Source organism: Tamandua tetradactyla, chromosome 8 (assembly GCF_023851605.1).
Source record: "Tamandua tetradactyla isolate mTamTet1 chromosome 8, mTamTet1.pri, whole genome shotgun sequence".
In the NCBI taxonomy this organism is placed as follows: domain Eukaryota; kingdom Metazoa; phylum Chordata; class Mammalia; order Pilosa; family Myrmecophagidae; genus Tamandua; species Tamandua tetradactyla.
In genome coordinates this window covers 102,318,726-102,334,987 of record NC_135334.1, presented here as the reverse complement: position 1 = coordinate 102,334,987, position 16,262 = coordinate 102,318,726, and the positions used below count along the sequence as shown (strand labels likewise).

At 34.6% G+C, this 16,262-nt stretch overlaps 1 protein-coding gene across 5 annotated transcripts in view; it reads right to left on the bottom strand.

Annotated features, from left to right (window-relative positions):
• ANO3 (anoctamin 3) overlaps positions 1 to 16,262 on the bottom strand; it is a 436,850-nt gene that overhangs the window by 131,959 nt on the left and 288,629 nt on the right. For 4 of the 5 annotated variants that reach the window (XM_077114243.1, XM_077114245.1, XM_077114246.1 and 1 more), the window contains 2 exons: positions 6,347 to 6,430; positions 2,293 to 2,451 (listed from right to left, as the gene is read on the bottom strand). In XM_077114243.1, coding sequence (XP_076970358.1) covers positions 2,293 to 2,451; positions 6,347 to 6,430 — 243 coding nt within the window. The remainder of the gene's footprint in view (positions 1 to 2,292; positions 2,452 to 6,346; positions 6,431 to 16,262) is intronic. The other variant, XM_077114244.1, reaches the window with a different exon arrangement.

The following is a 16,262-nucleotide window of genomic DNA, read 5'->3' as shown; positions in this document are numbered from 1 at the left end:
AATTTCTATTTGCTTATGAATAAATAGAGGTATATGAGCCAAACAATGTAATACCAGTAGTACAGAATCTATATATGAACTGCTTTGAGAGGAGATCAGAAAGTGACAACTTCTGTTTATATGGAGAAGAAATCTGAGTTTGTATGATTTTTACAATAAAAATTCTTGATTTAATTAGTCACCAGTGATATAGATATCCTGTGGGAAAATTTTCAGAAGAGACATTAAAAAGAAACACGATTAAAGGAGTCAGTGTAAAAATGAAATAAAAATTCTAATTGTATACAGAGACAGTAGGGTTAAAAAATGAGTACAATTGCTGAATCGTTATATTGATATTTCTTTTAGTCTCCAGTTATCTTAGAATAGCTAGAAATAAAAACCTAAAATTGTGGAATTGCAACCCATAACAAAATCTGTTCTACAACTAATTGTTGTGCTAGGCTTTGAAATTTATTGCTTTTTTGTATATGTTATTTTTCCTAAAAAAAGGAAAAAAAAGTCAATTGTGATGATAAAAAAAGATATATATTCCTTCTAGCCTCCGATGTTCTGGAGCAGATAGAAACAAAAATCTGAGATGATGGTATGGTAGCCCATGACAGACTCTGGGATCTGTCCTGTAACTACTTATTGAGGAGTGCTTTGAAAACTATTGCTTTTTGCTTTCTTTGCTTTGTATAAATGTTACATTATACAGCAAAAAAATAAAAAAAAAAAAACTCTAATTGTAACACTTCTGTAACCCCGTGACAGTGTTTGAATAAAGTCCTACCTCACAGAGTCAAGTATGTGCTATTTTAATATATATTAATAAGGTCATAATACATATAAAAGGATGAATTTTACAAGGCCAATCCAAGTTATAAGTCAGTATTTTCTAAGATGTACTCCTCAGAAAACTAATTCTAGAAGGTGCTCAGAAATTCACAAAGCTTATTAGCAAATTATCTAGATAAGTAAGAAAAAATTATTCAAAGTTCTTTGATCTTTGTATTCCCATCTTTTAAAATGCTGATTAAAGCTCACGGATGGTAATTTTTTTCTTTTTTTTTTGCAAGGGCAGGCACTGGGAAGTGAACCCGGGTCTCTGGCATGGCAAGCAAGCACTCTGCCTGCAGAACCACCGTGACCTGCCCCAGGGATGACAATTTTAATGTAATTTGAATGGAAATTTATTTAATTTTATCATTTTATTTCATTAATTTTAACTTTTTCTCAATAGGAAAATCATTGACTAACTTCCCAAGTTGTAAGACTATGTACCTAATCAAACAACAAGAAAGAGTTTGCTGTAAATGGACTAAATGGACTGAAAATTTAATATACTGCTAAATGATAGAATTGGGTAGCAGAATAGTATATACATGTGCATACGATGATTTCTTTTATATAAATATATACTTTTATGTAAATATGGATCTATACATAGAAAATATCTTGAGGGGTGCCTGGAAGGGTAAAATCAGGCTGTTAGGCCAGCAATGGAGAGGAGGGTATAATTTGGGAGATCATAATGTAGATTTTTACTCTCTATTTTGTATATTTCTATTCTTTTAATTTTTTAACTAAAAATTATTTTAATTTTTAAATTAAACATTAAAATTTTTTAATTAAATGTTTTCTTCTGTATTATGATAAATAAAGTAACAAGAGTGTTTGTTTTTAGATAATAGCATAATAAAATACGTAATTTTTTTCTCCTATTTTCATTTTTTTCCAGTGAGAACTTTTGCTTTGTTTCATTAGAAAAAAATAATGTTTAAAATACACTTGAAAAAAAGGCAAATGAAAATCATTGACAAGAAAATCGTATATAAGTCTACCACTGAAGCACAGACATTAGAAATTTGGTAAACTCTCTCCTTTCACTATTTTATTTTTCTTTTCATAGGTTTTTCTATTTTATATAGGTATAATCATTCCTTCTTCAATTTCTAAAATTGGAAAAATAGGCATGTCCTTTGAAAAATATTTAAATATTGTAGGAATGTATACAGTAAAAAAAGGAATGCATATTCGGCCACGGGGGCTCAGCAGGCAGAGTTCTGGCCTGCCATGGTGGAGACACAGGTTTGATTTCCGGTGCCTGTTCATGCAAAAATACACAAAAAAATACAAAAAGGAATGCTTATTTAAATATGACTGTGCATATGCACTTATTTTACATTTGGAAGAAAGAAACAATATATTTTAAAAAGCCATATGCTACACACTTTCCATGCTAAAATATAAGCAACCATATCTGTTCCAGCATATTATACTATATAACTAAAATATTAAAGCACATACCTCCTTCTCCAACATCAAACCTTCTGCTCTGAGGTTCTTTTCAAAGATTTTTCTTTTATCATATTGTATATTTGATTTTCTATAAACCAGGATGTAATCAATCCGCTTTTTGCCATCTTTGAATAGAAGGCCACCAGATGCTATATAATTCATGTCATTCTGCAAATAAAGCAATAATTATTAATAGTGTGGATTAAACAAACACATTGGGATTTCAATCACTTCCATTTGGATACTGGCAGACCAACTTCCAAAAGCATGCTTTTACATCCTAAGTATGAGATATGGAAAGATGATTAAAGAAAGTTTGCAGTCTATTATAAGAGACAAGCTAGCAAGTGATTAGATTTGAAAATAGACAGTAATTCCAGAATATGAGTGCTCTGATGCTGGCATCAAAATGAGTATGCTTTATTTGATAAAGTCCTGAAAAATAATATCAACTAACATATATTGAGTATTTATTGAGTATCAGGCTAAAATATAGTGCTTTATGTGCCTTCCTTATTTAATTTCATGACTTGGATTTTGACGATAAAGACAATTTCTTTATCTTATAAAATATGTTTTTAATTAAAAGTGAATACATATCCAAAGATAAAGGCATAGAGAAAAGAAATGCTGGGAACTGAAATGTACATAATTCTTCATATTAAATAATACTTGGGCCAGGCATTATTTCCCTAAGCCTCTGTTCAACAACACTGATATCAAGTAAGAACTTAGCTTTCTCAAGGGAATATTTATATTCAGAAAATTAGACTGTGAACCAGCAATACAGCTCCCTTACCAAGACACACGGTTTGCTCATCAACACTGCTTCATGACCCTCACCTTACTATGCCCACTAGTTCAAAGTGATTTCATTATAAACTCTACTCAAGTACCAAGCAAATCCTGCCTTGCAATGTTTACCTTAAAATCACCCACAGGCCCTAAAACCATATGACAACTCTTGCCTAACTTAACCTTTCAAAACACTACTAAGACTATTCAGGTGATGTTCTCATTTGCTGTGACTGAGTTTAATAAACTCAGGTTTAATGATCAACAGATTTTTCTGATGATCTTCTTAGAGAGCTTTGCAGTATATTGCCCTGATCACTAAAAAGCCAGCAGTTGAATCCAATTCTGTCTGTCTTCAAGTCCTAGTTCTTAGCTACCATCACCATTGTCTTCCTTTTTCCCTTCAGCATAATTTTCCTTCAAATTACTTGGGCATTCACATCGACTCTCTATTCCTTGTTGCCCAAATAGGCATTCTTTAGATTTAAAATATTTTCTAACTTCCAGGGAGCTTCCAGTTAATTTCACACAAAGGTATTACAGACTTTTTGGAGGGCGCTGATTAGGAGATGTAGATGGCTCCAGGTAAAAGAAGTGAGGACCAGAGGAATTTGGTCCCCAAAGGGATAAAGACTAAGAAGTCATCCAGGGAAATTGACAGATAATATATGAGAGGTTGTCAACTTACAGGGACAGGTTGGGTTGCCACAGGAGCCTCAGGTCAGCTCTGGCTTTTTAGAGAGAATAGGATTAAAAGTGTGAGTTCAGGATAGTAGATACTCCCAAGCTCAAGGAGAAGAAGGCTTTGCACAGCCTTTTCTACAGTGGAGGGACACGTTTTGAGATTTTCAAAGTTACCTTATTGGCTTATATACCACAAAGTGACTAAGCAACTAATACCAGGGGAGTCACCAGCATCTTGAGGTCTCATAATAATACTAATCGTGACAATAATGATTACAATCATAGCTGTCACTTATTGAACACTTGCTGCATGCCATGAATTGAGCTAAGTGCTTTATAAGGATATTTGATTTTTAAAAAAATATTTTTACTGATAAACAGCATACAAATACAACATTCTTAACATACAAACATTCCATACATGGTGCACAATCAATGGCTTACCATATCATCACATAGTTGTATATTTATCACCATGATCATTTTTGAGGAACATCTGCATCACTCCAGAAAAAGAAATAAAAAGAAAAAAGAAAAACTTATACATACCATACCCCATACCCGTCCCTCTCATTGACCACTAGTATTTCCATCTACCCAATATATTTTAACCTTTGTTACCCCTATTATTTGTTTAGTTTTTATCCATGTCTTTTACTCATCTGTCTATACCCTAGATAAAGGAACATCAGACACAAGGTTTTCACAATCATACAGTGACACTGTAAACATTACAGCTCTATACAATCATCTTCAGGAAACAAGGCTACTGGAACACAGCTCTACAGTTTCAGGACTTCCCTTTCACCACTCCAACACACCATAAACTGAAAAGGGATATCTCTGTAATGCATAAGAGTAACCTCCAGGGTAACCTCTCAACTCTCTTTGAAATCTCTCAGCTACTGACACTTTATTTTTTCTCATTTCTTTCTTTCCTCTTTTAGTCAAGAAGTCTTTCTCAACCCCTTGATGCCGGGTTCCAGCTCATCCCGGGATTTCTGTCCCACATTGTCAGGGAGATTTACTCTGGGAGTCATGACCCACATGGGGGGTAAGGGGTGGGCAGTGGGTTCAGTTGCCCTGTAGGCTTAGAGAAGATATTTGATTTAATCTTCATAATTCTTTAGGTAGATATTGACATAAGTACACAGAGCCAAAAAAGGTTAAGTGACATTCCACATGTTACAGAAAAGAAAATTGTAAAGCCAGAACTCACACCTATTTCATATCTTACATGGTACTCTCAACAACTATATTTAAAAAATAAAAAGAGGCATGCATAAGTACATTCCTAGTTTTGGGGCTTGAGCATTACACAGCTCCTATACACAGCTCCTAAATGGTAGAGACACTATCCTTGGCCAGAGAAGATACTCTTTCGCCTCTACCAATCCATTAATTCTGCTTATCAAGGTCACCAATGACTACCCATTGCTGTACAGAATGATCAATTCCCAGTTCTCTTCTTACTTTACGTATTAGTAGTAAATCACCTTCTCATTAATACATGGTTCCAGGACACATCACTTATTTGCATTTTCTACTTCAGTGGTCACTCTTTCTCAGTGCTTAATATTTTCTTTCTTCTCTATGATCTGTTAATGAAGCAGTCTTGTTCCTATTGTCTTTTATATCCATACTCCATTCCTTATTTCTTCAAGTCTCATGGCCTTAAATAGCCATCTATATGCTGATGACTTCCTAATTTATATCATAGGTTTGTATATCCCACTACCTTCTTGATATTTTCAGTTAGACTTTGAACAGACACCTCAAAGCTAACCGTTCAAAACTGAATTCCTTCTTTTCTCAAGGATTCTCCCACAAAGTTCTTTATTCTCATTGATTGTGACTCTATCCCTCTAATTGCTCAGACCAAAATCCTTGTGTTGTTTTTCTTTCCTCTGTTTATTACTCATCTAATATTTAAATCATCAGGAAACACTTCAAATTATATTTAGAATATGACTACTTTCTATCGTACTTTCAATCTTGCCATTCGGGCTTGAACCATAATCATCTCTTGACTGTTTGACAGGATTATTGCAATAGCCTAACTCATCTCCTGCGTCTACCTTTGCTCCTCCACATTCTGTACTTAACATGACAGTTGTGATACTTGAGGAGTCCTTGAAAATATAAATCCTCTGCTCAAGCTTATTCAATTCTCTTCCATGTTAATCTTCTTTCTTCATCTCACTTTCCCCACTACATTTCTTATTACTACTTGTTAATGTCAAACATGCTATAGAACACTAAATAATTTATTTATTAGCTTTTATTTATGGTCTGGCTCCCCCCACATAAAAATTGTATGCGGGAAAGGACTTCACGAAGTTTTGTTCACGGTTTTCTAAGCATCTAACTCAGGGTCTGATACACAATAGTCATTATAAATATTTGGAGAAGGAAGAAAGGAAGAAAAGTAGGAAAGAAAGGGAGTATCCATAGTTCTGTGTAATCAAATAGGGCCAAGCTCAAGACTATAAGGCCGAGGAAAAAATCATCTGGTCATTTTTGATCGTCTCCTCTTCAATGTTTATAACAGGTTAAATTATAACAGGTTAAAATGAAGACTCACAATTGTAGTATAACGGCAATTCTCATGGTTTGCCCCTTTGTTTTCTAGCTGTGACCCACTGCCTCCGGCCATCTCCGTGCTGATCTAAACAGGGATTGGATGAAAATGAAGTAATGTACAAGTTTTTTCTCTTTTTTATTTCACATTTCCTTTACTTAAAATATATTATTTTTTCTAATCCTACATTAAGTATAAACTGAGTCTTACTAATGACTTGTTTAACACTACACGAAGGCAAAAGTTCTTCAGTGAGAAGACTTAGATATCAAGTGAGTGGTTGTGAGGAAAACTATTATAAAACAAGAAAGTTTTCAGTGATTTCACCTGCTTTTCAAATTTCAAGACTAGTACAGTCTGAAAATGGAACCCTGACAGTTACTGTTATCCATCACTCTAATTCTAAGCAAAATAAGTGCTAAAACCTCTCAGAGAAATAGCCGCTGTACTATAGACAAAATCAATATATTCTTGCCAACAGATAACCTTAGGTATTATAAATAAATTTCGTTTCTCTCTCTGAGTAAATATGTTTGCAAATCAAACTTAACCAGCATTCTATCAATTCTAAGTTATTAGTGATGAGTTTTCCCGGACAATAAGAAGTAGACTTCAAAATGGCAATAGAGAAGCAATGTAAGATTTGGAAATCTTTTTAGAATTATGAATAAAGAACTCAGTTTATCTTCCATATAGTTTAGGGTTAAGAATATTCTATTTTATTTCAACATATATGATAGCAATTAACCAAGATGTCTGATTAACTCACTTTCAAACCTGTTACATAAACAGCAGAATTGCTCACATATTGTGTGTATCATTTTATCTAGACACATAACATACAACTTCTTCAACTGTTTAATATAATAACAGTTGGTCAAACATGAAATCAAGACTCATACCTTGAGTTATCTGGAATATTGAAATGCTTTCCAATTATAATGTAGAATATATTCAAGTTAAAGTTATTTTTATGACATTTATTGTTCTTAGGGGACAATAAAACTTGCTTTTCTCAGAGATGCTGGGATGCAGATCCTTCAGGAATCTAAGCTTTCAACAGTTTAAAAACAACTCAATAATTTAAAGCTTTTGCAAACTGTGAAGCCCTGATGATGTCAGAAAATCTAGTCTTCCTAAAGGATATCTATAAAACATGCAAGTTATGGCTCATGTTCAGAAGGAACCTTTTGCAAAGATTTCAACCTATCTGCAATATGCCAGAAGAGATCTGCCCATTTGTATGAGAACATGTTTTAGGGCATCCTTTAGATAAAATCATGAGGTAACTGCTTAACTTTGTGAGATGTTTATTTTTTCTGGATTTTTTTCCTCCCCAAACCAATCAGCATTGATTGTATACCTCATGTGTTCTAGGCACTGTTCTAAGTTCTGGGGATACAAATAAGATGAAGACACCAAATTATTTCAAGGACTTTAGCACATACCTGGAGTAACAGACATGTACTCAATTATTTATAATACCATTCAATACGTGTTGCAATAAATGTGTGAGTGATAAAGAGTTGAAGAATGTCGAGGTGTAGTGAGAGGAAGGCTGACTAATGGGTAGACTGCCAATAGGGTCACACAATCTTGGTGAATTTAGGACAGTCCTTTCTCAGGCAGATACAAAATTAGATCGTGTCATTAATCTATAATTGATTGCTGAATAAACTACAGTTATGAGATAGCAAAATGCCTGGCACACAGGCTTAGGGATATAGATCTGAATTCAGACAGACTGGATTATAAACCTAAATTTATTTATTAGCTGTGTGCTCTTAGACATTTAATTTAATCTCACTTCTGAGTCTGTTTCTATAGCTTTTAAATGGAGATAATATTGCCAATGTTGTAAGATTATTTTTATGACTAACTGGTACAATGCATGTAGGCCATTGCCAGTAAGGCCTGGCTCACCTTAGGAGCTCAAAAAAATGTTAATTATTATCACAAGAAAGCAAGGTAAAACATGAATGCAATTTGTTAATTTACACTGGGATTCCCACTTATCTAAATGATTCCTTTTACTTTTCAGAGAACTATCTTTCTCAGGACAAAGGAAACTAGAAGTATAGATAAGTAACCTAAAGGATGTTGGTGTGAATATGGAACCAAAGCAAATGGAAGTGGGTATTCTGCATATAATAGCGAAGCATGATACACTACCAAAAAAGTGCAGAAAACAAATGCATAGCTTAATGTCTTATTATAAGCATCTATATAACCACTGCCCAAATCAAGAGCGATAACCTCACCAACTCTTCCTGAAGTACCCCTCATACCTTTTCTCTCAATTGCAATGCTCTCCATCCCCTCAAGTTAATCATATTCCTATCTTTCATGGTTTTTCATATCTTTCCTTAGTGTATCACATAAGTATATAGCCTTAAACATTATATTTTAGTTCTGCCTGTTTTCAAACTTTATATACATGCAATCATACGGTGAATAATATTTTGTGGCTGACTTCTTTTGTGCAATATTATGGGTTCAAGATCCATCCCTAATTTTCATGTAATGGTAGTTCATTTTTTCATTGTTATATAGCCTATCCCATTATATGAAGACAACAAAATTGTATCTATGATTTCTATTGTTAATGGACATTTGGGCTGTTTTCAGTCTTGGCTATTGCAAATAAAGCTGTAACAAACATTCATATATATGTTTTGTAGGACACATGCACTTGCATTTCTATCAGGTTTGTACCCAGGAGAAAAAGTGCCAGTTCATAGGAAATGAAACTTGGCAATCTAGCAGATACTGCAAAGCATTCTAAACCAATTTAAATCCCTAGAAGTAGAGTCGTAGTTCCCCATGTTCCATACCTTTTTTGTGGTCTTTAAACAACAGAAAATATTCATATGACTTAATTTTAGCCATTTGCAGGGAGGGATACTTAGTAATAATTTATATTCCCATGATTGTAGACGCCGTTTTCTAATTATTTGTACTTCTATAGGCATTGTAGATAGCACGCCTTTTGACATTTACATGTGTTTAATCTCTGCAATGCTGGATTTTTCACTATTTTCATTACATTTTACAATAAACAAATTCATAGTTTTAATGCAATCAGATTTACTGATCTTTCCTCTTATGTTTAGTGTTAATGTTTTCTATTTCAGAAATTTTTCCCTATTACAAGATCTTGAATATTTTCTTCTTCAATTTCTTCTAGATATTTATTGTTTTCACTTAACATTTAGATCTAGTTGATGGAATTGATTTTGTTGCATAAGCTGGTAGAGATCACACTTCATTATTTCCCTACAATTACCCAATTGTTCAAGCATCATATAGTGCAAAGACCTCATTACCATTGCTCACAGACATCCTTTTGTCTTCCTTCTGTATATTTTCTGTATATGGGGGGGGAGGTACTGAATATTTTAAAGATGCTTCTCACTTAGCATATATTTCTGGAATATTCACCAACCTTTGGGTACTGAAAGATTTTGCCTCAGCTTGCTGATCTTGACCTGGAATAGAACCTGTTGTGCACAGGTCCTGACAATAGGTTTTGTTGTCTTAGGTTTCGTCTAACATGGCTCTGTGAGAATGACATCTTCAGGATTATTGATTCCTGGTCTGTACTTTAAAAATTGATTTATTCTGCTCTGCTGTGTATGAAAACTATACCGAGTACCCAGTATACTCAACCCTCAGCAGCTGTCGGTATCTGCTCCTACCCACAGTACTCCTTTCATCCAGATATTGGTACACAGATACAACCAACTAGTACCATACCGATTTACTGGGTATTTCTGTTTCTGATTGGGATTTTGAAAGTCACAGTTATAGCAAGGTAGTGGGAGCAGAACATGACTCTGACCTGCTCAGAAGCCAGTTACTGTTGAGAAAGGCAAGAGAAGCTTAGCTTCCTCGACAGTGTGGTCCCTGCAGCCCCATGTGGAGGACAGACTTGGGGCCAGGTTGGTCCAGTGCTCCTCCAAAGTATGGGTGCCCATCAGCAGGTTTCGGATCATAAGGTCATGTCAGGGTCTGTATATTCTAGGCTTGATTCTTAATCTTATCCTATTAACTCTGCAAATAATGGAAATCTTTTTTATTAGTTTCCAGTGATGGGTTTGTTTTTCCCTTTCTGTATGGAAAGTTAGAAAATAGCAGTCTAGACACTGTCTGATGTCATATTTTATCCAGACGTAATTGCTCTATACTCCTTAATTAGAGAAAAATCCAAGCAGCCTTGGTATATAGCTGTAATTTATGTCAGAATTACAACCATTTCCTCACAATAACTCTTGTTAAGGACGCTATACAGAACAAAACTGTTGTTTTTTTTTAATTTCAGACAAATTAACATTCTGGTCAAGAAAATCCCATATTCACAATAAACATAACCCCTATTGAAAGAAAGCTAATAGAAAACATATTATACATATCAAAAGGAATTCCACACACTGTGGTGGAAATTTAGGGAGTGCTGCTGAATTAATTCAAATCCTCTTACTTACGGTAGAGAAATTTTTCATTTAAAATAGTACTTAGAGGAAAATAATGTTTCAATTTTTTAAGTATCCTAGGGATAAAAAATCTATTAATATGTATCTATTCTACTAAACTTAAGTAATTATAATGCAAATTCTCCTAAGCAAATCAACTTTAATTATGGGTTCTAGGAATGCCAAAAGTTATCTCAGTGCTGTATAGGTGTGGCTTTCAACACAGATGAGAACCTGTCCAGGCTTATTGCCTCCTTATCTTAACACTGTCTCTAGTTCACACGGTTATCAGAAATACAAATTCTTTCTAAATCAGTAACTCTGGGATAATCTTAACAGATCGTAGGAATTCTAAGCTATTATATTCAGTTCCTATCACAATTTGGCTGATATAAATGCTATTTAAGAAAACAATAATAACTAATTAAGTAATATTTAAAGAAATAATAACTAACATTTGCTAAGCAGAAGCGAAGGACTAGTCTAAGAACTTTACATATTTTAACTCATTTATCGCTCATAAAAAAACTGAAATATAAGTTTATTTTTCCATTTCACAGATTCTGAAACTGAGACACAGACTTTAAAATAGATGGAAGGGCAGTCCACAGTGGCAGAGTTCTCACCTGCCATTCTGGAGACCCGGGTTTGATTCCCGGTGCCTGCCCATGAAAAAAAAAAAATAGATGGAAGTATTTACATTCTATATGTTCTTAAGCACTGTTGGGATATGATACCAAAGAGCACTGCAAACAAAATAATACATTTTACGTTTCTCTTATGATTGCCACTTAAAGTGCTACTTGTAGAAATACAGAATTTTTAATCAAGATTCTATAATCCATCTGCTGAATTGGCTTTCTAATCTAAAGTCCTAAAGTTCACAGGGAATGAATATTTACAATTTACAACATTCTCCATCCCTCAAAAAGCAACTGGCTTTTTAATCTACAGTCCATAAAACTGACATCTTCTGCTATATATATATTAAAAAGCAAATACAAAAAACTAATGGCTGATTAATTCAATAACCATAATTTTAAGTAAGATTTATCAGAGGTCTTCTATGTGCAAGCACTTAGCTAAGTATTAACGTTTAACAATTAATTAAATCTTTATAAGATCCTGATGTGTAGCTTCTACCATTAGCCTAGTTATTTAGAAAAGGCAATGGTGCCAGAGGCCAGGGGGCCAGTCAGCCGCAGCATAGGGATTAGAATCCAGGTAGCTGACGAACCCCAACTCTTTTTTTTTTTTTTTTAACATGGGCAGGCACCGGGAATCGAACCCAGGTCCTCTGGCAGAACCCCAACTCTTAAGCATTATGTTCTCCAATCTCTAAAGTTCAGTGAGATACCATTCCAATTTTCATTTTACAATCCCAGCCTCCAACTCATGTTCTGTTTACAGTGTGTGCATATGTGTGTGAATTTCATAATTTTTGCATACTACTTTTTAAAAACCATTGCAAAGCATGGAATGAAATCAATTTACATTTAATAAGGAATTGATTTCACTTATTGTTACGTCTCAGCACTAGGGCTTCCATTATGGGATCTACTTGCATAATAGCAGGCAATGCCACCCTAACTTTGACAAAAACATTTGAACATTTATAAATAGCACAGCACCTAAGGAAAGCAAAAAGTATACAAAATATTCATAGAAGAAATAATCACAAAAATTAGCATAGCAGTTCTGTTGGGCAAAATGAGGAAAAGGATCAGGGAGTATTATATAGGAGTCTGCAATTTTGTTCTTTAATAATTGATTCTGAAATAAATATGGCAAGCAACTCATGGGTCTAAGTATGGTTTAATATATATGGTTTTCAATATGTATGAAATATCCATAGTAGCAGTAACTTAAAATATGAGCAGGGCCATTGGCTTTTGAAGTTTACAATCTGGGATTGTAGATTTACATATTTGTTAAAAATCTTACTTATACCTTAATTACTCATTTGCATAATGGGGACAATACATAACATCTAGCTTACACAGTTACTTTAAGAATTAAATGAGTCGAATACTTTGTGAAGCACAAAATGGCAGACAGTAAAATCATTAATGCAGCTAGAGACTTTTGGAAAGTAAATTCCAACTTTAAACAATATCATTATTAGTCCCTTCAATCAACTACACATACCTATACCATCATCTTTATTAAAATCAAAATATGATGAAATAAGCTTATCAGAGCTATTGAACTGGGCATATTTGGTCACTGGTTTTTCAAATGGGATTTAATGAGGTCTAAGGAGCATCATTATGAACAACCATTCTTCTCAATACACATGCGCTTAAGAGACCTTAACAAGGGCAAGTCTCATGTTGTCATCAGGTTGAGACAACTTTCTATGTGGACACTACTTAAACCTCACAGGTGATCTACTGGATGTACAAAGAAAATACAGTAAAGAACTTACTGAAAGTTTTGAAAAGAAGAGCTTTGTACTAAGATATCTGCATCAATTATTTTATTTGCAGAGCAGACTCAAATGCTCATTACAAAGTGGTTTGGGGGGACTGAACTTTGTAGGGAGTTTTAAAAAATAAGGAGCCTAATTTCAATGTATTGCTTGCTGTCATGAATGCCACACTCTCCCCTGGATAGCTCCTGAAATGAGCAAAAGTTTTCATTAAAAGGGTCACTTGATTTTTAACATGTATTCAGAAAGCTGTAACCTTACAGTTCTAGTGAAAACATTCCCAAAAAATGGCTCACTTCTATTTCTGGATATTGGGATGCATATTCCCCTGAACACAAACAAATATTACAGAACACAAAATTTTTAGAAAGCATTGAAGAGTTCATTGAAGAGCATGGAAGAAATAGAGAGAAATCTGTCCATCAAGTTCAGGAGAAAGTAGAAACCTCGAGGTAAACTGCATATACCTGAGCATTTAAGTTGCTTTTACTCTGCTGACATTTGCAGTTACTGAAAATATGGAGTTTTGTGTTAGCACTTTCTGCCTGCTAGATGGCAGGGATACAATGGTGAATAAAGTCAGGCTAGCCCAGATGGGGAAGATATTCGAAGGACACTCAGTAGTAAATGTACTTGAAATATTAAGACCCTACCTTTTTGGGGATTGGGATTAATAACAGATGAAAGGCAGACAGCTCTCTGGAGGGAAAGCTCAACACAGAGAGGTCAAATTATATAAGAACAAGCAGAATTGATTTGCATTTTTGTAAAATAAAAATGTCAAGTGTAAAATACAGAACCAGGGAGAAATATCTCTAAAGCATGTATTGGCCCAGAAAGTTACCTTGGTCGAGAGCTACTGTTTCCCCTGAATACTTAAGTTGTAACAATGGATCACATACTCTGAGAAGACAGAAAAAGAACATATCACATAACCTTCACCAAGAGGATGTAATCTGATGAGAAATGCATTGGCTCCTGCAGCAAAGATGACACCTAGGCCGTGTCCCTTACATTTGCAGAAAATAATTTTTTATGAACCAGCAGTCCCATGTTCCCCTTTCCTTCCTCCTAAATGCTCGATCAATAAGTAAGACTCTCTTGAATCCGAGGAAGAGGAGGAAGGATTATCAAACCACTATATTTGTGAATGTCATAAAGCATATTATTGTCATGTCTGCTACAGATACCCACACAGAGTAAAATAAACCAAGTCGTATAGGAAACGTTGAAAAGATGGCATAGAAAAACTATTATAGGATGTTAATGTCATTTTCACCACAAGCTTAGTTACTCCTTCTTATTAAAAGTTAGATTGTTATAGGAAGGAAGGGAGAGGGAGAGAGAAACAGACTCTTTGAGACCCCCACGGATATCATTTAAATAGCTCTGGCTATTTGTCCTTCTATAAGCTTCTCCTATGTTGATAGTTTAGTTCCTTAACCTGTAGAAAAACAGGCCTATACAAAACCAGTGATTCTTGACACTTCTTTGGACATAGACAATATTTGGAGAAAAATATCCCTATTTATATATTCATTTAATTATGCATATAATTTCAAGGAGTTCACAGATCTCCTGAAACTCATATGAGCCACTAAAATGTTCATGGACTTGAAGTTAAGAACCTCTGCATCAGAATGTCTCTTAGAGTCCTTCAGCTTGATGAGTACCTGCCTCTCTAAATTCAGCTAGCCTCGGCAAGCCTTGGCAGAAAGAAGTTAGACGACCTACAACAAATCCTCCAAGTCCTTTGGAAGTCTCATGGCTAAAGAAACAGGGCAGTCATCTGGATTTATATGGGGAAAAAAATGGCACCAGCGAATATACCTAGCATTTTCTCCTCCTGTACAGATTATTATTTTCTGGAGACTATGGAAATTCAACACACGATAACTCCTTTGGTGTGAAACCAAGAGAAGCGGAGGACATTCAGATTTCTTTCATTTTATCAAGGCAACATGACTTGAAGTAATCACTTCCACTGTCTATCTCTTGTGACTGTACACAGATCAATTAGTTCTCAGCATCTTCATTTATAAAGTGGTAATATCAAGGCCAACGTACTTCCCTGAATAGCTGCTGAAGATAATGTTGATACGTATAAAATAACTATCTAGAATGCCTGACCACTTAGTAGATAAATGACAACTGTTATCTTGAAGTGATTAGACAAGATAAATATTTCTCAAATTTTAATCATGATTTTTGTTGCCATTGTCACATACCACCTATTTAATATCATATTTCTTTAAATTTTACTTTTTCTAAGAATAAAAATAGCCATTGCCTAAGTAATGTTAATCCAAAAATAATAGGTTTAATATGCTGATTATGTTTTTATATATGTTAAAAGAAGGCAATAATTGTTAAAATTAAGTTGTTACTGTGCCACTTAAAAATTATTTTGAAATATAAAAAAAAATTATTTTGAAATCTATTCTTTGACAAACATGTAGCTATGGAAAGCCACTACCTGGATTCTGATTAAGCCTCTTTTCCTTGGCAAAGAGCAAGATTTGAGAGGAAGTGTTTGGAGTTTTGCTGGTGGAAAGGGAAGAAGGAAATGGCCTGCGGAGGCCAGGTGGTATTGCCTTGGGCATCTGGGGTTTATGCCTGTGAATCACAGTCCTGGAGAGCTGCAAACAAGGAGAGGGAGGAAAGAAGGCTAGGGCAGAAGATACATGCGATTAAAAAAAAAAAAGACTAATGTTACCGACTCCAGATTGGTCAAAGGCTGGAGTACCTCGTATCATTCCCAGCATTAAAAAAGCTGCATCTATAGGTAATGACTGGCAAAAGGTGATAGGTAATTCATCCCTTTAAAAAAACAGAAATGAAAATATAAGACAGGAGAGACCAGGGCATTAAATTGGAAGGCAGAAACATTTGGGCTCTCTGCTGCTGATAAAGCAATGCAAATCTCTTATAGTGCATCCCTGTATCAAAGCTGAGAACAAGGCTGATCCTGCAAAGGATTTGAGAGGTCATTAAGTCATTGCTTATCATTTAGCAA